This window comes from Alosa sapidissima, chromosome 12, assembly GCF_018492685.1.
Source record: "Alosa sapidissima isolate fAloSap1 chromosome 12, fAloSap1.pri, whole genome shotgun sequence".
NCBI lineage: Eukaryota > Metazoa > Chordata > Actinopteri > Clupeiformes > Clupeidae > Alosa > Alosa sapidissima.
Window position 1 is genome coordinate 16,834,412 of NC_055968.1, and position 22,274 is coordinate 16,856,685.

At 44.9% G+C, this 22,274-nt stretch overlaps 2 protein-coding genes and 1 long non-coding RNA gene across 4 annotated transcripts in view; 1 reads left to right on the forward strand and 2 right to left on the reverse strand.

Annotated features, from left to right (window-relative positions):
• Positions 1-1,549: 1,549 nt before the first annotated feature.
• LOC121677740 lies at positions 1,550-4,884 on the reverse strand. Its single transcript, XR_006021089.1, has 3 exons — positions 4,873-4,884; positions 3,340-3,349; positions 1,550-1,627 (listed from the first exon to the last, which is right to left on the reverse strand). It is a non-coding gene; the product is annotated as an uncharacterized LOC121677740 (long non-coding RNA).
• On the forward strand, positions 4,771-8,392 carry LOC121677736 (tripartite motif-containing protein 16-like). The gene is made up of 6 exons (XM_042056664.1): positions 4,771-5,376; positions 6,050-6,145; positions 6,290-6,523; positions 6,695-6,854; positions 7,025-7,078; positions 7,278-8,392. The coding sequence occupies exons 1-6, from the start codon at positions 4,771-4,773 to the stop codon at positions 7,859-7,861; spliced, it is 1,734 nt and encodes a 577-aa protein (XP_041912598.1). The 3' UTR covers positions 7,862-8,392.
• Positions 8,393-10,980: 2,588 nt separating this feature from the next.
• The window catches only part of lingo3a (leucine rich repeat and Ig domain containing 3a), a 29,500-nt gene continuing 18,206 nt past the window's right edge, over positions 10,981-22,274 (reverse strand). The window contains exons 2-3 of one of the 2 annotated variants that reach the window (XR_006021084.1): positions 11,471-14,812; positions 10,981-11,264 (exon numbers count right to left, since the gene is read on the reverse strand). Coding sequence is in view for 1 of the 2 variants with exons in the window: in XM_042056663.1 (XP_041912597.1) it covers positions 12,948-14,768 (1,821 nt within the window). In the remaining variant the exon portion in view is untranslated. Of the gene's footprint in view, positions 14,813-22,274 lie in introns of both variants that reach the window. The other variant, XM_042056663.1, reaches the window with a different exon arrangement.

Here is a 22,274-nt window from a genome sequence, read left to right on the forward strand (position 1 = left end):
GATTGTTTTGCATTGAGGTGCTCAGACTTGACGAACTCCTATGGGAGGCAACGGAAATTCCTCATTGCAGAAATAGTAGATTGATGCTCCTGTCAACAGAATCGTTCTGGGCGTTCTTTTTAAAATGTAGGCCTAGGCTAAATGTTTCATTCAAAGCAGTGCTTTCTCATCTGCCTCCTTCAGTCACGATAGCCAGACTGCACTGGGTCAAAAGTCACAATGAAATGCGATTAATCAGAGTTACATTTTTTAACGTGTTATTATTTCTGTAATTAAATGATCGAAATTAGCGTGTTATTTTGACAGTCCTATTTACTCATCTTTAAACCAATGTGAATCGTAAACCATCCAGAATAAAACCACATTAAAACCCAGCAACAGAACTGCCGTCTTAGCCCAGTAATAAGCAAGTGGTGTGGTGTTGTATGTCCACCAAGCTATAGGCTGCTCCAAGGCACTTTTCAAACCGCCTGAGGAATATTGCACAGATATTCTCTGCTGAGCTTCCCCAGCCTGCTTTAAGTTTTTGACCAAAAAGAGGCCCAGGGAAAGTGGAAGATCAGGGGACTGGCCATGGTAAGAAACAGGAATCCTGTTGTTAATCAGGGAGACTGAGAGTGGGGGAGGAGGGAGAAACAGGGTGTGTTGCGTGAGAGGCTTTGTGAACATGCATTTCTCAAATAAAAGCAGGCGAAGCACTGCTACATGGGCGCAGAGATTGTCTGTGATGTGGCAAGTGAGACAAGGACTTCATGTGGGTAGTTTCACAATCAAGGTGTACGCTTGACATTTTTCACACACAGGCATGTGTACCCTAAAATATCACAACTCATATTAGCAAAAGTATAGGCTACTATGGACAGAAAATTTGACAGGCCATTTTGTAACATCTTACAAATGCAATGGGGAAAAAAGATACACATAATGTTAACAAATATAGTGGGTGTTGTAAGTAAAGGTAAAAATTCCGTCCAACAGAAATTCGACATTAGTCTTAAAAAAGAGCTCAACTGACTGACCCCATTTGGCAGAGGGTATACCTTTGCTATACTTTATACCAAGCAACAACAAGCTCCCAACAATATGCCCTGAATTTCCCCTTGAGGATCAATAAAGTATCTATCTATCTATCTAGAACCAATTTGAACATCAGAAGCATGAATGCTTCTGGGAAACTTAGCCACCAAAGATAGCCAACCATGATACCATAACAAGGAATAATAAACCACAAAGAATTTGCACCAATATTTAACCTCATAATGGCAAGAAATTGTCTTTGTTTCTGATGTCCACTCCAACACATTTCAAGTGTTTATGATTATGGTAAACCATACATTTTCAGACTGAAGTTATCTTGTGAAATGCTATCATGCAGTTAGCAAGCATATTTTACCAGGTTGTGCCTTCAGGGAGATACTAGTCTGGAACACCATTGTTCAGTTTCCGTCAAACAAAAAAAATGTCAGGCCAATCAACAACGACAGGAGATGACGAAATCAAAACTGACTGTGGTAAATAGAAGCAATGCCTGCATGACTGCAAACATTAGAAAATTGTAGTTGGAAAAATGCAGGAATGTATTTACAGCAAAAATAGGCTCACATATATTGTTTCCTGACTGCCTATTCTGTTTATAGTTTGTAAAGTTTAGGTGACTCTGGTCAATGTGATTGACCAATAATTTCAAAGTTAATGATATATACCCCCGTCACCATGTTAACGTTGTAAAGGATTCCCCTTAGTGAGTGACCAGACTATTCACTCGTGAATGAATTTGGCTTATACCAGACAAGCTACAGTATATACTGATGAAAAAAGATGAAATAGACAGTCATGTTTTCATATCATAACTTCATAAGACCCTTATGTTGGTGCCACCTTATCTGTCTCTTTCAGTCATTTGTTCATATTTAGAGGGCTTTTTCTTCTTTAGACTCCGCACATACACTGCCCTGTCTGCTTTGACTATAGGGTTTTATCATGGAATTCACAGGTGAGTTTGGTTTTGATCGATCTGATCCCTAAGTTGAACCTGACACTTTCAGGGTTTTTAGTCAATGCAAAGGCTCACTTAATGAAACTGAAATCCATTTGATATGTACCACCTTCTTACCGCAGAGGGTGAAGCACAGTGGATTGAAATTACAAATTACAAATGCCATTAAAAATAGCATATTGCACCTGTGAAAACATGCACAGTGATACCCCAGTTTTATCAAAAAAGGTGTTTGGGACAAACAGTGTCAGCATTTTACCATCTTAGAAGTAACATATTAATCATCTGTGTGTTTAGACAAAGTAACACTAAAATGTCCACTCCAACTCAAATGTTTGACAGTACATCAGACACTTAGACAGCTCAATCAAGATATGTCCAAAAATGTTTACAGTTGTCCAACAATATCAGAAGCTTTCAATGAGAGTCAAGCAATCATTTACAAGTGGCATGGCTATTCAGTGCAAAACAAGTTACACAAGAATATTTTGAGAAATTGGTGTATTTGCAACAAAAAAACTTAATTATGCATTATTATATCCCATATACACATACAATCACTAATATTTCTTGCAGTGCAAACTGTGTACTATCCATCAGTAGGATTTAAAATGCTTCAGGTGGGATATTTACTCATGTTTTTTTCACCCTGTGAAATTAGCTTACCTATGTGTTGCGTAATATCTCTGCGCCCAAGTATAGCAGTGCTTTGCCCCAATATAGTCCCAAGTCAATATCTGCAAATTGCCTCATCTTCATCTGCATTGCCATTTGTACTCATTGTGAATATGCAGGCCACAAGAAGTAATTAGGAATTTGTTGTTGTTGTTGGCTCAGTTTTTGTCTCACAACATGAGACGAGAGATTCCATTCGTAGAAGAGTTACATGTGTCCTTTGGCTAATTAAAGACCAGATATGCATTTTGAATCACCTGTAATGGTCTCATCTTTGCATACATGCATGCAACAATGCATTGCAATAGCCCAGTTTAGAAAGACCCATGGCCATTTTAGTTTTTCTACTTTCCCCCCTCTTTTTCAACCAAACCTACTTGAATGTAAGAAGAGCAAATTGATGTTTACAGAAATAGGTAATACAGCTATGCTATGTTCCACTGCAATGCATTCAAAAACTCAAAGAACAGCAATGCTGCATGAGGAGAGAGAATTGAGAGATAAGACAGAATTTGACATCATCTCCACCTTAGTTTGGAGCTTTCTTGTCACCTTTAGTGAAATATGCCGGTGAGAATGTGCCGGTTTGTTTGGTGGGTAGCATAAATTGCCTCTAGACAGAGTTGGCATTTGCAGACATCTTAAACAAGACCTTTCATGAGATGGACCTGTCTAATCCTGTAGGAATTGTAGGAATGCTGAAGTGAGCTTTGAATATCTAGCATAGACCTTGGTGAATAGAGACTGAAATCTGGGTTTGAATCAGCACATTACACATTATGTCTCAGATGCATCAGTGGCAAAACACTGCATTGCTCTATTTTTTGTCTTGGTATAAAAGCGGGTTTTGCGGGAACTTCAATTCATTACCAGTAGTCTTTGTGGTGAATAAAGGAAAGTTATTTAGATTTGGTTTTGTTCGTTGATGGTATAGCCTATAACGAATATCCCTAATACAGATACTCTTACCAAGACAGGATGAGATTGGTAAATTGGGAAAATGGAAGACACTTAAGTTTGATCCTCAGTATCTTGATGTAGACATATGATTTAATATCTAATTTATATATTCAAATATATTTTGTAATGTAATATCTTTACTTTACTTAGATAACATTTATCTAACACCAGTTAATAAATATGCCTACATTCAGGGTTCTAAATAACACCCGCCAACCCGCCATATGTGGGTTAAAATTCATTTTGGCGGGTGTTAATAAAAACGTACTAGCCAGTTTGGCCGGTGATGCATGAGGCATTACATGCATGATTCATAAGACTCTGTTTTCGATCATTTATCCCCCTGGGAGTACTTCCTACATTTCCCATGAGCATCTACCAGAAAACACAAGGGAAAAGAAGAACGAATGGAGCCAGAGCAGGGAGTATAGACTGAAAGAGGAGGGAGTTACCTAGTAAAGTAAAGTAAAAAGTTAAAATTAAACAAAATGCGGTGGTGGTTAGGACAGACTTCTGGGGGCGAGAAAAGGAATGAGGCAGGGGATGAGGATATCAACAGAGAAATAGATAGATAGATAGATCCCAAACTTGAAATTAAGTGTTTGCACTTTCTGTGTATATTTTGTTGGATGTGTTCATGTCAACAATGTTAATAAATGATCAAATGCATTCAGTGGCACTCATAATTTCTCTTATTTTCACCAAAAACAAAGATGCTAGTGGAAATTCTGATTGGCTGGTAACTTTAGAAAGTTACCAGACACATTGGCTGGTGATCAAAAAAGTTAATTTAGAACCCTGCCTACATTGGAATAGAAAAAGCACATGGTTCTGCATGATCAGTTGGCTAATATATTAAGTGACATTCCTGTGTCAGATACTACCATTCTCTTACCTGCACACACCTGCAGTGAGGTGGAAAATGACTTTCCCCCACCCCGCCTCCAATGACTGCAGGCCATTCAGGTTTCATGGACCAAACCAGTTTCATATCATCTTAAACTCCGAGGGCATTTAAGCTGTCCCTGCCTCAATCCCTGCCTTAATTAACACGCCCACATCTTCGTGAGAAAACTCTTCTTTTGCACTTTGCTTTTTCATTTCATCTCAGTGACGGTGTGGGTGTCTTTGCTGGGAAAATGGCAGAGCCGAGTTTTGCGGTCGCTCAGGACCAGCTGAGCTGTCAAATTTGTCTGGACCTACTCAAGGACCCGGTGACTATTCCCTGCGGACACAGCTACTGTACAAACTGCATTTCCGACTACTGGGGCACAGGCAAAGTGGAAGAGGGCTACAGTTGTCCTCATTGCCGGCAGACTTTCGACTCAATGCCGTTCCTTGGGCGCAACACTATACTGGCTGAAATGGTGGAGAGACTGAAGATGGCAGAAGTCCCTCAAGATGTTCCAGAGGAACCTCCAGATGACAACTGCTATGCCGGACCTGGGGACGTGTCGTGTGACTTCTGCATTGGGAAGAAACTTAAAGCTATCAAATCCTGCCTTGCGTGCTTGGCTTCATACTGTGAGGCTCACATTCTCCCCCATTTAGAGACTCCTCGCCTGAAGAAACACAAGTTAGTGCCGGCCACTGCACACCTGGAGGAACAGCTCTGTGTTCCTCATGACAAACTTCTGGAGGTGTTCTGCTGCACTGACAAAAAATTAATCTGCATACAGTGTGCAATGGATGAACACAAAGGCCATGACATAGTACCAATTGCAAAAGAGAGAGCCGAGAGACAGGTGAGTCTAAAATTATCCTTTAAATTCAAGTGATATTATGTTGATATTGACAAAAGCAGTTATTAATGTGCCATTTGCCCAGAAGAATGACTCATGAAAGCAGGTGGACTTTCTGTCCTGCTTTGGGAGGGAAAAATGCAAAGGTCCAAAAGGGTCAATAATACAAAACAGGTTTTTGACTCACTAATCCACATTCTAAAAGCACTTCTCAAATTGGGTAGAATACAGATCAAAATGGTATGCTATATATTCCAAACAGCTTCAGTCAACGACTAATCTTATCTATTATCACGTCTGGTAACTTGTTGAGCCACACTGGAAACCCTCAGGGTGTTGTGCTCTCTCCAGCGAACACTAATTCCCTACAGCTGGAAAGAGTAATGCTAGAACATTCTGTGACTAAAACTTGCTTAGATTGATAAATTACAATCAATCTGACAGAAGTGACATGTGTAAAAAAAATGATTAAGGCCTTTTAAGATTCAAGTTGAAATAGCTCTAGGATAGGGGCCATTGGTAAACATAAATGAAAAATGCTTGGTGGACTCAGTGAACGTTTTATATACAGACATGGCCAGTGACAAGGCACATGAGAAGTCCATGATGCCATTGTACCTTTTTAGGAAAAAGTTGAATTGCTCCTGAATTTGGTGAATTGTTCCCATGTCCGCAGCAAGAGTTTGGGAAGACTCAGGACCTGTACCAGCAGAGGATTCAAGAGCGAGAGAAGGAGCTGCAGGAGCTAAAAGGAGCCATGGATACTCTCAAGGTGAGATCGACTAAGGGGATAGACATCAACTGCAGACCTGCTCAAACAGCCCATGGGCCTGTGTCTCCATTCAGACTCCATGACTGCGCTCTGAACACTGCATTCCTAACAGACACCCCTCCTTCTGTTCTGTTTTTCCTACAGCACTCTGCGCAGGCAGCAGTGGAGGAGAACGAGAGGATGTTCAACTTGCTCATCCACTCGATAGAGAGAAGGCGGACAGAGATGAAGGAGCTGATCAGAGTCCAGGAGAGGACCGAGCTGGGTCTAGCTGAAGGTCTCCTGGAGAAGCTGGAGAAGGAAATCGGTGAGCTAAAGAAGAGGGATGCCGAGCTGGCCGAGCTGGCGCAAACAGAGGATCATGTTCGCTTCCTGCAGGTAACGTTCCCAGTCATGTCGTCACCTACATATGAGGTGCTTTCAGATGCAGAAAACTCTTTAGAATTACATATTTGAAGAGGTTATGTACTCCTGTATTCATTTGTTCATCCTCTCTCTCTCACTCTCTCTCTTCTCCCTCTCTCTTTCCCTCTCTCTCTGACTCATTAGAGTTACCAGTCTCTATGTGCAACTCCTCCACCAGAAGACATCCCACAAATCCCTGTTCACCAAAGCAGACCTTTGGCAGACTTGAAGAGGACTATCTCTTATCTCAAAGAAACAATAGACAGTTTTTGTACAGAGGAATTAGTGAAAGTGTATGGAAGTGGTATGCCTATTTTTTTAATACTATCTCAAGTAGTTCTCACCTGTTTTTAAATAATGCATCAAATTATTCTCATCAATTCTGAAGTAACATGTTCTGAATATGTGCAACTATTGCCATTCAGAAAGGGGCAACACTCTTGATCATACCATTCTGACTGTTTTTCTCCAAAGCGACATATGTGCATCTAATCCCAGAACCACGTGCCAAAGATGAGTACTTACAATGTAAGTCTACATTACTTCTAGTACAATGAATAAAAAGTAAAGTACAAAAACAGTTGGACTAGTCATTGATTTGCATCCGTAGAATTGCAAGGTGTACCGTTGACTGACTTGTCCAATGTACCGCATTCCGGTGTTGATTACTTGTTTGCACGTAAGATAATCGTGTAACTTGTTATGTGTCGTTTCCCATCCCCAATAGATTGCGGCAATTTTACAATGGATCTCAACACAGCCAACAACTGTCTCTGTCTGTCCGAGGGCTGCAAGGAGGCTTCGAACACCATGAAGGTCCAGTCCTACCCGAACCACCCAGAAAGGTTCCTGAACCCCGCGCAGGTGCTGTGCAAAGAGGCCATAACTGGCCGCTGCTACTGGGAGGTGGAGTGGAGTGGGGAGAGTGGGGTGGGCCTGGCCGTCTCGTACAAAAACATCAGCAGGAAAGGGAGCGGGAGTGACTCCAAGTTCGGCTCAAGCATTAACTCCTGGAGGTTGCGCTGTTCTCCCTCGAAGTATATGTTCAAGCACAGCAATGAAAAGATTGAGATCCCCATCCCCGACCCTGTACCCAGCTCCAATAGAGTAGGAGTGTATGTGGATCACAGGGCAGGCGTCCTGGCCTTCTTTAGCGTCGCTGACATGACCATGAGCCTCCTCCACCGAGTGCAGACACGATTCTCTCAGCCCCTCTATCCTGGCTTTTTGATTCATATGAATTCGAAAGTGAAGTTTTATCAAAAATCGTTAAACCTCCACCCCTTATGCAGTCTTCCTAATTGTGGTTAATTAGTATCTCTGGCATGAAACTGCCAATACACCACCTCACTCACACCTCACTGATACTGTGGGCAGATTCTTCAAGCAAAAGCTTAGGAAACGCTACAAAAACTAGTAAAGTCTCACAGGGTAGAAGCAACTAAAATGGTTTCCTGTTCTCAAAGGCAACGAGAAGGTGTCATTCAACAAACCCTGGTGGGTTTGGTAGAGTTCTTTACGTATAGCTCTCTGTTGTATGTATGAATCAGCGCATGTTTTAGCTTCAACGGTAGTTGCGGTAGTTGTTTGAAGAGTGTGCATAACTTTAATGTGAAGACCGGTCACAATGGTGGTGGGAAGAATTAAAGAGTGAGAGAACATAGAGTTAAGGGTTTAGTTATTATTGTGGTTTTGATGCTACTGCTGGTATCTGTTTAGGTGAGGGATTGAAATAAGGTGAAGTTGGATAGCTGCAGGAGGCTAGTAACATTTGACAAAGGCTGTTTATTTTGGAGACTGAGTAGTCGGTTTAGTTTAATTTTGTCCGAGGATTGTGTGAAATTCAAACCTTAATTCCAATGGCAGTTGTTTTAATCTTAATTCTAACTCCTTCATTTTAATCTGCATAAAAAATATGTATTAACTGTGTAAGAATAATTTGTGGATTGATCTGAATTTGAAGATGTTCTTAAGAAAGGTGGAATGTGAATGGGTTGGAATTTTCTTGTGTATTGAAGGCATGCTGGATGTTTAATGAAGAAGAGTGAAGTCAGCGAGAAGTCCACTGACACTGACAAATTTTGAGGCATGTTCCCACTAAGTCTGTGGGGTTTAAGGCTGTCCCACTGTCAAATTTCTGTATTTGGGAATTAGTGTGCATTAGAGTGCATAGCACACAAAAGCACGGTAAACAACTGCAATGAAGTGTAAATAATATGCAGTGAAGTTTTGGAGTTATCAGTTTAACGTGGTATGTCACAGATGCTTCCCTATTCCTGATGATAGCATTTTGAGCCCTTACAAGCCCTCACATTCAATCATTTATCAGCTAATATCAGTTAAGTGCCATTCTTGTTTCAGACCCTTTTTAAGACATACAGTAACTATGTCATCATCATGTCATGGCATATGTCATTTGCTACCATGAATTGTCTATCAGTGTCCAGTGATGTAAAAGTGTCATGTCACCAAAATCAGGCATTACAGGCGTGGCTGCATTATGCTTTGACAAGTTAATGACATGAGATATTAGACTGTTATTATTGATTTGGAGATGTGTCACAACTACTACCAATAATGGTAACATGACTTACAGCGTATCCCAACCGCATGCGAGCGTCTGACGCATCCAGTATGGACATTCCAATTGAAAACAAACAAGGCTGATTTTGTCGTTAATGCTAATGCTCGCTTGCAGTTAGGACACGGTGTTAAGTCAAACCAACAGCTGCCATGTTGTGTAGAGTAGGATTGTAGAGAGAGCACAGTTCAAAGTGCTAACCCTCCTTTTTAGTGGGCCATACTATAAAGCTTTTCTTTTTATTTTTTCTTGTGTTGTGATGTAATGTAACAAACTGGCTTAGGCCTATGTATGGCCTTGCTTTACCTGGATCAAAGAAGCACTGAGGAGAATTTATCTCCTTGGAAATTCAACTAAACATGTTTGAGATGGATATTCTGTTATCCACGTCTGTTGGATGTGTGTGCATAATTATGAAATGATGAGGTTGTTGAGGTTTTACTTTCTTTGTTGTTTCAATGTACAATCTAATCAAAAATCCCATAAAGAGTGTAACACAAAAAATTATGGTGAGGGTAATGATTACGAAAAGTCACTGAAGATATCATGTCGATTATCCAGTCCCAACAATGTGAACATCTTCATGAACATGTGCACATTTGAAGATTTGTGATTTGTGACATGTAAAATAATTTTCCCATCACAATTTTCTCTGTTCATTTTGTTGCTTGTCTCATTTCTTAAATGAGAATTATTTTTGTAGTTTAGGCATATTTACACATAGTCCATGAGCCAGAGGCCCATTTTGTTGTTAATTTCTGATAGCTATTTGTGTCTATAACACAAAAATGCATTATGGACATCGCAGACTCACAGCTGAGTCTTAGTAGAGCCATCAATATAGAGGTATAGTGTATAGTGCACATTTTTGTCATGTGGGGCATTGACAAACAAAATAAAACAGGTTTGGTTTGGTGCCCTCTAATGGCACCAACTTCTCCGCTGGCTCATGGACTGTTAACCACAACACTGGAGACCAATCATATCGGTATTTAGGTTTGTTTTTTCGCCAATATCTGTCACTATTTGGATAGTGAATGTCAAAACAACGTTGCAGGAAAATTACTGAACTTTTGAAGTTGGAAAAATGCTTGAAGTGAAGTAATGGAACCACATATTCAGTTCCACCTTTAGCCAAGAGATGGCAGTAGAGGTACAGTAAACCAATGACTGTCATTGCCGTAAACCTACAGTGTATGAGCTGCAACCAACTGCTTCCTTTAAATTAAAGTTTCCTCTTACAGCTGCATAATTTACTATGCAAAATGTGTCTTGGAACAGAATAATTGACCCCTTCCTTTTTTGGCATTTGTTTTTTATTGCTCATTTAGTATATCCATTTAAAAATCAACATAGAATTTCCAAAGGACCAAAGTGCTTTCTTTTGAAATCAGTGGAATAGACAAGATTAAACCTTTCGTAGTGTATAAAGAGAGTTTCACAGTACCCTTGAGAACCACATAACTTGCTTGCTTTGTTTCAGAGTTGGTGGCAGTTAATGGTTAAATTATTTGTAGGCCTACAGTATATTATAATACTGAGTTACTGTGCAAAAAAGACAACTAAGATGGAAGACGACTTTAGGAGTGAAATAATTTATTTTTTTTCATGTGATTGGGTTCCTGTGAGATTTCCGATTAGAAGCCAGCTTTTTCAAAACAGCACCAAATGATGCTTGCCTGAATGGTCATGGGATACATATATACGCTGTCTAGTATTGCGTCCCATTCTGCATACTTCTGCCAGTACACTGTCATGCAGTGTACTGGCAGTCTGCACTATGGCATAGTGTGTGAATTTCAACTCAACAGTTTAATGTTATATCTTCCTTGTACATCTGTAGCGTGCATTTTCCACCACTGCAGCTCCAGCTCCCTCAAAATGGCCCCGTCCCTTCTGGTACATACTCAAGATGGCGACTGTTGAGCGTGAAAAGTGTCCAGCTTTGACCATTCTGAGTGCACCATCTGCATACTTGCAGTGCAGTGCTTTTTGCCAGAATTATCAGTGTGAATGCACTTACACACTCAAAGGTATTGAAAGTCCAGAAGGATGCGGAATGGGACGCAGTGTAGATCACAGGCTCTAAAGGCTGGGATGAGTCTGAGAGGCGGCCTATGTCCTTGACCATATCTTTACAAAAGAAATCAGCTAGTTACTATCAGCTAGTTACTATCAAAACTTTCACAGGAGAGCCATTTTGTAATATCAAACCACTGAAAGCACTTCCACTGAAAAGTAGAACATTTGAAATATTACTTTGTTGTGACAAAACCTTTAACAGATCAAACACAATCACTACAGAATATCAAAATGACACAACAAATCTGTACACTCACTCACAACAGCCATATGTACAAAACACATGTTCAGTGGTCCACATTTCTGTACACCTTTAGATACCAGACATGTTGGCATGGCACAGTAAGGTTTTACTTACTGCTGGGTATGTAAAAGGGAGGACATCTGTCTGGACGCATACGGAAGTTTTCACTTCCTCACATGAGCGTGTGTGTGTGTGTGTGTGTGTGTGTGTGTGTGTGTGTGTGTGTGTGTGTGTGTGTGTGTGTGTGTCTGTCTGTCTGTCTGTCTGTCTGTCTATCCATGTGTGTGCATGTTTGACTGTGAAAGATAAATAGTCTGGGGATGTGTGCGTGAAAGAGAGATAGTTTGGGTGTGGAGCATTTCTAGCTCCTTGGCTTGATTGAAGACAGGAGTCTTGCCTACAATGCTTTGCATGTGAGGGATGCTTTTATCACAATGAGGCATCTATTTTGGCAGTGTTGAGCAGTGTTGGATAGCGTACATAGCAATATGACACTAACCTGATTGACAGTCCTAAATGTGTGGCTTATAACTTCACTTCCCAACTCAAGAGATACTCACAAACTTGAAATCTCAGTCTGGAATAGAATTATTGGTCAACCATACTTCAGGGCCAATGAACTTTTCTTTGTCATGTGACCATAACATCAAGATTTTAAGCAGAATCGTAAACAACACGCCAATGAGCCAAATCTATTACATTTCAGGTAAAGATTCCAAGTTCAGTCAATATCTCTTAAGATGGCACCAGGAACAACACTCCCCTAATCTCAGGATCGGGGCAGAACATTAGTATGTTTCCATTGAGGAGGGCCTTATTACTAAATGAGTTACTGTCGGAGGAACTTTTGAGAAGTATTGGCAATTCCTTGGCATCCAGAGAGCACCCTGTGGTAATGCATCGTAAGCATTATGGAGATTGCTTTCTACTTCCTCTGCTGGAATGATAAAAGTCCTTCAAAGAGAGCAAGCCCTAGTCTTTGAGTTTGTACAGTCTTCACCTTTAGCTAAGGCCTCAGTTCTGTTTCTTTTTTTTTTAAAGAAAATCATAAATAAATATCCCTTATTCCTCCTCTGAGAGTTTTCACATTTACACTTAGACATGGGTATGCTTATATGTTTTCTAACAGTGGCATATCCTCAGGCCTAGCCTACCCTACAAACAGCAATTGACTTATGTGGTTCTGGGGCCACTGTAAACAACCTGTGACTTACTGACATCATAAACCTGACTCTAGCTGGTGATGATCAAGAGCCTTCTGCGGACGAGAAGGCGCTCACAATGATGCAACAGATGAAAAGAGAGTTGATAGAAGACCTACTAGAAATCGGAGATCCTTAAAATGATCAAAGTCTATTCACAAAAATATGCACAGGGCAGGAAAACAGTCATATCAGAGGTTTAAGCTGTGGCTTTTCACATGTACCCTGTCTACCTATGGAGGTAACAGCAGAGTCCCGTGGCTTATCTCCACACCATGTTTTTCTTCCTCAGATCATTTTCATGTTGAACTTCCGGGCGCCTCCTTGGCCTCCACTGGCCGAGGGGCCATCCACCTTCCGGAAGGAATACTCCACGGAGAAGTTGTTCTTGTGCTGACCACGGCCGCGGCTCCAGATGAAGAGCAGCAGGAAGCAGAAGAGCACCACGCCCAGGAAGGTGATGCAGCCCATCGCCGTGGAGATGAGGATGGTCTTGAGGTCCAGCGTGAACTTGAGGAAGACGCGCGTGTCGTTCAGGCTGGTGTCGTTGAGGTCGCCCACGTAGTACGTGCGGTTGACCACCAGGGCGGCGTCCAGAGGCAGCCCGCTGACAGTGAGCGTGGCGAAGTAAGTGTCGTTGCCGCCGGCGTTGCTGGCGATGCAGATGTAGGTGCCGCTGTCGGTCATCTGGGCGTAGCGAATCTCCAGCGTGCCCTCGGGCAGCACGGTGACGCGGCCGGCACTCTTAGTGGTGATGCGCCGGCGCTGCGGCGAGATCCAGAAGATGATGGGCGCCGGCTCGCCTTCGGCGCGGCACGCGAACGACACCTGCTGGCCCTCGCGCGCACTCACCTGCTGCAGCTTGCGGTTGCGGATCTTTGGCCGCTGGCATGTGAAGTGGTCGAAGAGCGCCGAGTCGGAGAAGTCGCTGAGCGACTTGCCCTGCACCTCCACTGGTGCGGCACAAACCGGCGCGCGGCCGTTGAAGTTGAGCGTCTTGCGCCGCTGCAGGATCCACAGCAGACGGCAGTCGCAGGCCAGAGGGTTGCCGTCCACCCGCAGCGTCTCCAGCGTGTTGACCGAGTGGAAAGAGCCCTCCTCCAGTGTCACCAGCCCGTTGTCGGACAGGTTGAGCAGCCGGAGCTGCCGCAGGCCTCCCAGTCCGTACGGCTGCACCTGCAGCAGTCGCGTGCCCACCATGTGCAGCTCCTTGAGACGCAGCAGGTCCCGCAGTGCCCAGGACTCCAGCACGGAGATGGGGTTGTGCGACAGGTTGAGGCTGCTGAGGTGGACCAGGTTGCGGAGCGCGCTCGTGGGCACGGTGGTGATGTTGGTGTTGGTGATGGACAGCCAGGACAGGTTAAGGCCCTGGAAGCTGTGCGGGGAGATGTACTCCAGCAGGGGCCAGTGGTCAATCTCCAGTCCCCGCAAGCCGCCCAGCTTCCGGAAGTTCTGCTCCTCCAGGGCTGCTATGCTGAGGTAGCGCAGCCGCAGAGTCACCAGGCTCCGCAGGTAGGACAGCGACTGGCCCGAGATGGACGTCAGGTTGCATCGCTCGATGGTAAGCTCCCGGAGGCCAACCAGGCCCAGGAAGGCTTTGTTGGAGATGTACACCAGGTCATTGTCTCCCACCTCCAGGTTGCGTAGGCTGTTCAGGTCCTGGAAGGTGAAGTCCAGCAGGATGACGATCTTGTTGTCGCTCAGGTCCAGTGTGGTGAGGTTGGCCAGGCGTGAGAAGGCGCCCATGGGCACCAGCTTGAGCTGGTTGGCACGCAGGCGCAGCATGCGCAGGCTCCGCAGCTCGGCGAATGCGTTAGGCTCCAGCACACTGATGCTGTTCTCGCTCAGGTCCAGCTCTTCCAGGCGCCCGAACGCCGCCAGGTCGCCGTGCTCTACCCAGCGCAGCTTGTTGCCCTTGAGGTCCAGCAGGCGTGTGTCGGCGGGGATGGCTTCCGGGATGGCGCTCAGACGCTTGTAGGCGCACAGCACCGACTTCTGCTGGGGCACGCAGTCGCAGCGCAGCGGGCAGCCCGCGGCCTCGGACAGGACCGCAGCCGCGTGCAGCTGGAGCAGCAGGCCGAGCAGAGCCAGGCCGGGACGGCACGCCATGCCCCCGCTCTTCCTCACTGGTGCCGGATCACTGCACCACACACCTGCACAGAGACAAGCACAAGGCTCCTGATTATCACCAAATTCAAACTCTCATTTCATTAATTTACAACTGTTATTTTAAACTAGAGGTCTATTGGTCATTTGGATTTTTTTCAGTCAATACTGATTATCCGCAAAGTTTCATTTAAACCATTCATCTATGAACAGAGGGATTAAACTTGGCTTGTTCTTCAGTCAGTGCTGCTTGTAATGTTGTAGTTGTAGTTGTGTGTAGATAATCAACTTAAACTAATCAGTGTGTAGCAGAAAATGATTCTCTTCTAAATATTGCATGGCTTTCTTATTGATTCATTTCTTATAGAATCAGACAAATGTTGTCCTTGATTGATGAATTTATCTGTGATCCAGTTGCACAAAAGCGGGATAGGGGGCAGCAGGATATGTTATGGTATAAATCACCATGGCGATTTATTCTGTGGAGCTAGCCTGCTCCAGACCAGGCTAAATTCCAGGATCTATTTAATCTCATCCCTTATCTCAGTCAGCTGTCACCACAAACGGAAACCAATAGTTATTCCACTGCCCACTACACATTGTTATCACATATACCTAGACCCACTGTCATTATTTAAACGTTTGTGATCATTAATTAACTTTTACATACTCGCCATTCCCGACCTGTCATGCGACAATGTGATGTCACGGGAGTGCCGTAACCATTTCACAAGTGGTGGTCGCGAAACTAGTTGCAATATTCTCCTTAACAGAGGTGTTGCTGTTTGTTGCTGTTGTGAGAAGGCTATCTACCTACTTCACACCGTAGAAGAAGCAATGAAGCCGCTCTAGTTGCCATGGTGAATCAGTGAATCTGTGATCGGTGGCGGGGTCTATTTGAGGGAGCCGTGAGCGCGCACTTATCCAGGATAGGTTTCACCTGGCTTGATGTCTGCTTGAATCCGTGTCTGCTCATCCTGGCTTGCTCGTTGTGCAACCAATTAAGCCTGTACACTCTTGTTTTGGATTCATTGAGCGCAGCTCAGTGACTTATCCCGGATGTCTTAATTCTGCTTTTGTGCAACAGGCCCCAGCCCACAGACTAATTGGCCCAGTTGTTTAGACACTGTTATCTGATGAAAGGAGAGGAGCAACAACACACAACAGCTAATGGACATCGTTTTGTGAGGCGCAAAGATGACTATTGTGTTTCCTAAGGCAAGTCATTACTGTCTTCAACAATTAAGAGAAACAAAGGGAAAGGTTATTTGTCCTCAAGATAAAGCTTTCTTGAGCACAGTCACTCACAAAAAAGGATATCAATATGTTAAGCAGCAAGGGCATGATATGGTGTGACAAAGCTACGGCTGATTTGATCCTATCAATGAATCTTTGCACATGTCCCATTCGATCACAGGAGAGGGACATGTCCGACAGAAAGATACAGATGCGTGCCAGGAGACTATGTTTAGACCTAGACCTTGTGTAGAAATAATAAGTGTCATACAGTAAAATAATATACAGAAATAAACACACAAATAGCCGTATGGCCAGCTCGGGGACCTTTACCATTTCAATACTTTCTGTTTTAACAAGAAAGGAATAAATACATGTGTATTATGATGCCAGAGCCTACCAAATAGGGAAAAAGGACATTAATTCAATTGCATCACATCTCTGAAATGTTATTGAGTTTCAAATAAATACATTTCAAATTCTATTAGGAAACTCCAGTGCCTGAGGTGGAGAAGAACGATGAAAGACAAAAGCAGTTGAGCAGCATATCTGCAAAATGTCAACAAGCCTTGAAACACCGACAGTTTCACATGACTTGCAGTACGCTCTCCGAGCGAAGATGAGCTAGCTGATCCCTGTTTGAGAACACTGTCAGGACATAAAGAGTAAACATATCTATCACCAATCTCCACCAACCTGTCTGGTCTCAGCCAACATGCCTGCTCATGTCACATGGTGACAGACAGGCTTATCGAGTCATAAAAATCCATTGTTAAAGAAACCAGCGACAAATCATGCTGCCTCTAAAATGTTATGGGTAGGTATGTAAACAGCTCGTGCTACATCAACACACAGTCCACTCTATTACAGTACACAAGTGCCCCACATGCTTGCCGCCTGTGTGTCTATGTGGTGTTTCCTGTTAGTGGGTTGGGGCGCAGCCACTGCCCCCTTAAACCCAGCTTGTCGCCACCATGCCACACTGCAAACTCACCTCTGGCTCAAAGGTTCAGACAGACCCCACTTCAAATGCCAAACCTTTATTGAACACTGACTGACACAGCAAGCCTGATTTCAGCTACCAAACAACCCCACACACCCACCCCCACCCCCACCCCCAGCCACTCGCCCCAGCCGCCCACACCCTAATCTGCCAGCTACCCATCACCCACACGCCCCTCCTTGCAAAAGCATCTCGGATAACTCGGGACACATGACCACCCCCCCACCCCCCCTTCCCCTCCTCACTTAACCAACCTCCCCCAACCCCAAAACCATCCCGTATCAGGTGGCACTGACAAGCCCTCCAATCACCACAAGACTCTATGGGCAGCAGGTGGGCAGTGCCAACCATTACCAGACAATTAGCGCTGGCAAGACTGGAGGGGGGGGGGGGGGGGGTCGTGGATTCCTCTCCGCTGCTCCTCTCCGTGTGGCACTGTCCAGCCCAGCTCGTTACATGGCAGGAAGAGCCTACTGTTTCACAGGCTATTCCGCTGGCCACTAACCCCCCTCGGGCTCCTCAGAAGAGTGATTGATGGCATTTCCTCCATTTCTGCTGCCTGTCTGGATGTCATATTTCAAGTCCTCCACCACACACACACACACACTTTCTCACACATGGGCCCGTTAAATTTAACTGCCCATTCCACATAACTCTTTGGCATCAGGATTAACACAAGGCCAAAGAGAAATATTTCTCTTAACTGATTCAGCCATTAAGCACAAGAGTCTTCAGTCTATTCAGTCTTCTTGTCTGCATCTTCCAAAACCGTGTGCTTTGCAGAATTATCGGTCTTAGTTGTTTGATGCCAAAAAAAAAATATATAAATGTCTTTCTAAAGCAGAAAAGATGTCCGGTGTAAACATCTGCCCTGCTGTCTCCTGTTAGTAGATTTGGGCAAATAAGGCCAGGGTGTAAACCTCAACTGTTGCAAAAGGAGACTAAATTCAAATTCTTTAGTTCACTGCATAAAAGCATAGCTTGAGAGTGCAGCACTTGTCTTCGGCTTTCGTCATCTTTCCACTCACATTTCAAATGCTTCCTTGCAACCCTTGAGAGACCGAGCATAAATTAAATTTGCATGTTCACTGGCAGTTTTATGAGCAGTCACTTTGACGTGAGTATTCTGCCTCTTTGCTGCCCCCTGTTGGGAAGCACCAGAACCACACACATCCTCAAATTACCACCATCCAGCCCGAGGCTGAGAAAGTCTATTAAAACTTCACTAGTTCCTCGATAAGTTTCTTCTCACAGAGTTATGAAAAAAGTAGTTGCCACTTCTCCATTCCTCTTTAGTTCCAGCCGCAGATCAACAGGAAGTGTTAGCAGACCCCGAGAGTGTGGAAATGAGGACGGGAGGAAATGGTGTCAGACATGACAAGGGCCTTTTTTCCTCCCCAGCCGCCACTGTGTGCAGGCCTGACGAAAAGGAAGTGTCAAAGCAGGCTCTCCGCTGAGCACACACTGCTGTCACATTAGGAGTCCAAAGCCCAAGAAGGAGACAAAGGGCCGGGAACCTCTGCAAATGAGACACGGCTTCGTGCTGCAGCCCGACTTGTGCATGCGGCTTTCATGTGTCTGTGCGCTGTGCGTAAAGCAAGGGGTGTGTGTGAGCCAAGTGTGTGTTTGAAAGTAGATTTGTGTGTGTGTGTGTGTGTGTGTGTGTGTGTGTGTGTATGTATACATTTTGTGTGTGTGTGTGTTTGGGGAGGGCACTTTGTGTGCTTCTCCACATCCTCTTCACCTCTGCTTTATTCCCTCTCTCTCTCTCTCTCAACCTGTGCTTGCATAACTGCTGCTAATAAAGGAGACACGTTAGGCAAATGGATTAAACACACACACATACACACACATACACACACACACACACACACACACACACACCACTGCCTGGTGAACAGATGTCGTGCATAGCGAAGAGGTGTGAAACCTCCACATGCTCTTGAAATCAGGGGAAATTAGTGCGGGCATCACACAGGGAAAGGGCCAGGGGTTGCCGCCCGAGCACCAGCCAATCAGCCGCTCTCCTCTCCTGTCTCCCTGGCCTCCCTGTATTAGCTCCGGATCACGCATGACTCACCCAACGCCACTCTTTCTCTCTCTCTTTCTCTCTCTCTTTCTCTCTCTCTCTCTCTCTGGAGCTTACGTAACAGGCAAAAAGCAGCAGAGTCGCGCCGCGTCCAGCCCAGATTAGGTTATCACTATCCGGGAAGACACCGCAATTCCGTCGGAGGAGGTTGGTCAAAATAGAGCCCTAGTCACAAAGGGTGATATTTTTAGGGCTAAAAGCATCTTTAGTCCACTGTCTCACTAAATGGCCTGACTTTCCGTTTCTGCAGAGACATTAAGCAGCTTGTTACTGAGATGATGCACAACAGTGTGGGGTATGTGTATGACTATGTGTGTGTATGTGTATGTGTGTGCGTGCGTGCGTGCGTGCGTGCGTGCGTCGCTAATACAAAGAAAAGAAACACAGAGTGTGGTGAAGGGAAGGGATGGGGTGGGAAGGCAAAGGGGGGTGAAGCTGAACCAGTCTGTGGAGTGTGCCGTGATGAAAGAGTCAGGAGAAGACACATCAGGCCAGGCATGGAGATAAGAAGGAAGCCAGAAGATGGAGATCAGAGACAAGCCAGTCTTAACACAGGATAGACATGGAGAGATATGATGTAAGAAAGGAGAAAGTGTGAGACAGAGAGAGAGAGAATAGAGAGAAATGGGGGGAGGGAGAGAGAGAGAGAATAGAGAGAAGAGGGAGTGAGAGAGAGAGAAGAGGGGAGAGAAACAAATAATTCACAGATATGAGAACAAATGTCTGAGAGCGAAAGCATTTTTTTTTTTCTCTCCATTGAAATTGCTTGGGTTCTTTTGAAGCCTTCTGGGGTTTAGTGATTTAGTGGCAAATAATGGAATCTATTCAAAGGAAAACAAAGGGATGCATATGCAAACAGAACACTGAGAACACTGACTGAAAGATGGAGAAAGAGAGGAGGGGGAGAGTGTGTGTGTGTGTGTGTGGGGGGGGGGGGGGGTGAGGACGGAGAAGAGGACAAACAATGAGGAGAACTGAGTCAATGGGAGGGAGAGGGATTTGTAGACAGTCTACAGACATGCAGGTGAGATCTGAGGAGATTAGTGTGTGTGTGTGCATATTATACACAGCCACTACATCATCCTTGACACCTCCAATGTCTGTTATGTTATGTGTAATGTGTGTGAGGGGCTCTCTTGTCATTGATTACACACTTGTAAAGCCCACTCAGTCTTTATGTAAGTAAACTAGGGCGGGCGCGGTAGCCCTCAGTTCACACATCCCAAACATGCATGCAAACAAACAAACACACCATTTAATCGCCCCTGGAAGCTGAGTCACACATACACACACAGAGACACATACAGACAGACACACACACACACACACACACACACACTCAAAGAGCTCCATCCATCAGTTGTGGGTAAAGAGGAACTTCCCAGCGACGCCCCCGATTTGATGGATGTCTGCCACAAGCCCCAGGGGCTCTGGAGAGCACTGCCAGCCAGCCAGTGTGTTCAGCCCGACCCAGCCCAGCCCAGCCCAGCCTCATCATGAATCACTCGAGCTGCCCCTCTCTCTCTGGTAGAGGCCACCCAGCGTGCTCGCAAGGACACCCAGCCAGAGGATAGCCGCACTGTGTGAACACAGCGGCCCCAACACAGCTGAAGGACGGGACGGAGAGACCGCTTCCCTGGGCACCTCCACCCACCGCCACCTCTGGGAACTGAAGCCCGGCAAGCCACAGGAAGTCAGGTGCTCCAGGGAACACACATGAGATGACGAAAGAGGCCAAGGAGATATGGATGGAGCACAAACGACTGTAAATAGCTCCCCTTATGCAAGCCATTCACTCAACCACAAGCACACTTTGCAGGCTTGAAAGCCTCTCTGTCTTTGACAGCTACTCGCTATAGAGAAGAATATAAGCTATAAACCACTCTCCTAGGAGTTGAGTGCATCTATGTGTATGTGAAAGCTTATATGGAACACTGCCCTTGAGAATCATGTGTGATATATATGCATGCATTTATATGCAAATGTGTAGAAGTCTGACAGTATGTGCAGTGGGGGGGACATATAGACAGTGAAGGTGTGGATGAGTTCCTGTGTGTTTGTATGTTTGCGAGTGTGTTTGTGTACATGTGAGGGTCTGTGTGTTGTGCTGGTAACACGACTTGCTACTGAATACTCGTCAGGTGGCAAGTCAGTCACCCTCTCTCTCTCTCTCCCTCTCCCTCTCCCTCTCTTCCTCTTCCTCTTTGTCTGTGGCACCATCTCCAGGAATGGCTTCATGTGACAGGGGTGGGGAGTCGGGGTGGGGGGGGGGGGGGGTTGTGTGTGTGGGTCCAGGGATCAGGTATCATTTGAAAAGGCACCCAGACAGACATGAGGCGGAGAGCGTGAATGTGACTTTGTCCCGCATGCATATTAAATGGCGGCGAACAGACGAGCGCCCCGCCGCACACGGAGGGACACAGGCAGGGGACGGACCTGGGAGGAGGAGGAGGAGGAGGAGGAGGAGGGGGAGGGGGAGGAGGAGGAGGAGGAGGGGGGGGGGCAGAAGGAGGGGCATGAATAATTGAGAGACGTGTGGACTATGGCGCGTGACCTACTGACACACAGACACTGCCCTAACATACAAGGCCTCCTGGAACAGGTGTGTGTGTGTGTGAAGTGAGGAGAGACAGATAGCACAAGATAGGTCAGTGGAAAGTTACCATGGAGCTGATACTGTTGCTTGTGCAAGAGTTGGGGTCAACTCTCTAAATCTAATTACACTCTGAAGGTGAGGCACTCTTGGACCTGTCGTTTCCTCTGGCCAGTCTGTGGCAGAGTACTGACTCACACATTGACCTGCTCTCATCACCACAACTACACAAGCAAAACAATATCTTAAAGGGAGTTATGAGTTCTTTATAGCTACGTTAAGGACTCAATGTAAAACCATTTAAGGCTCTCCAATGAGGACAACATATAAAAAATGCTCTAGATACTGTAGCATCATCTTATGAGAGTACAGGGTATTGTAATGCCTTCATTATTGAGCTGGAGTTGAAATGAGCCAAAACTCAGTGAAGGGGAACTGTAATCAACACACTCATAGCCCACAGGAGAGCCCACACTCATCCACTCATTTATTCAATAAGACACAGCGTCCTCACTATCACAGGGTTTGGCAGATGTACAGAGCAAAATGCGCATTTGGATATAAACAGTGTGGCGGTCAAAAAGACGA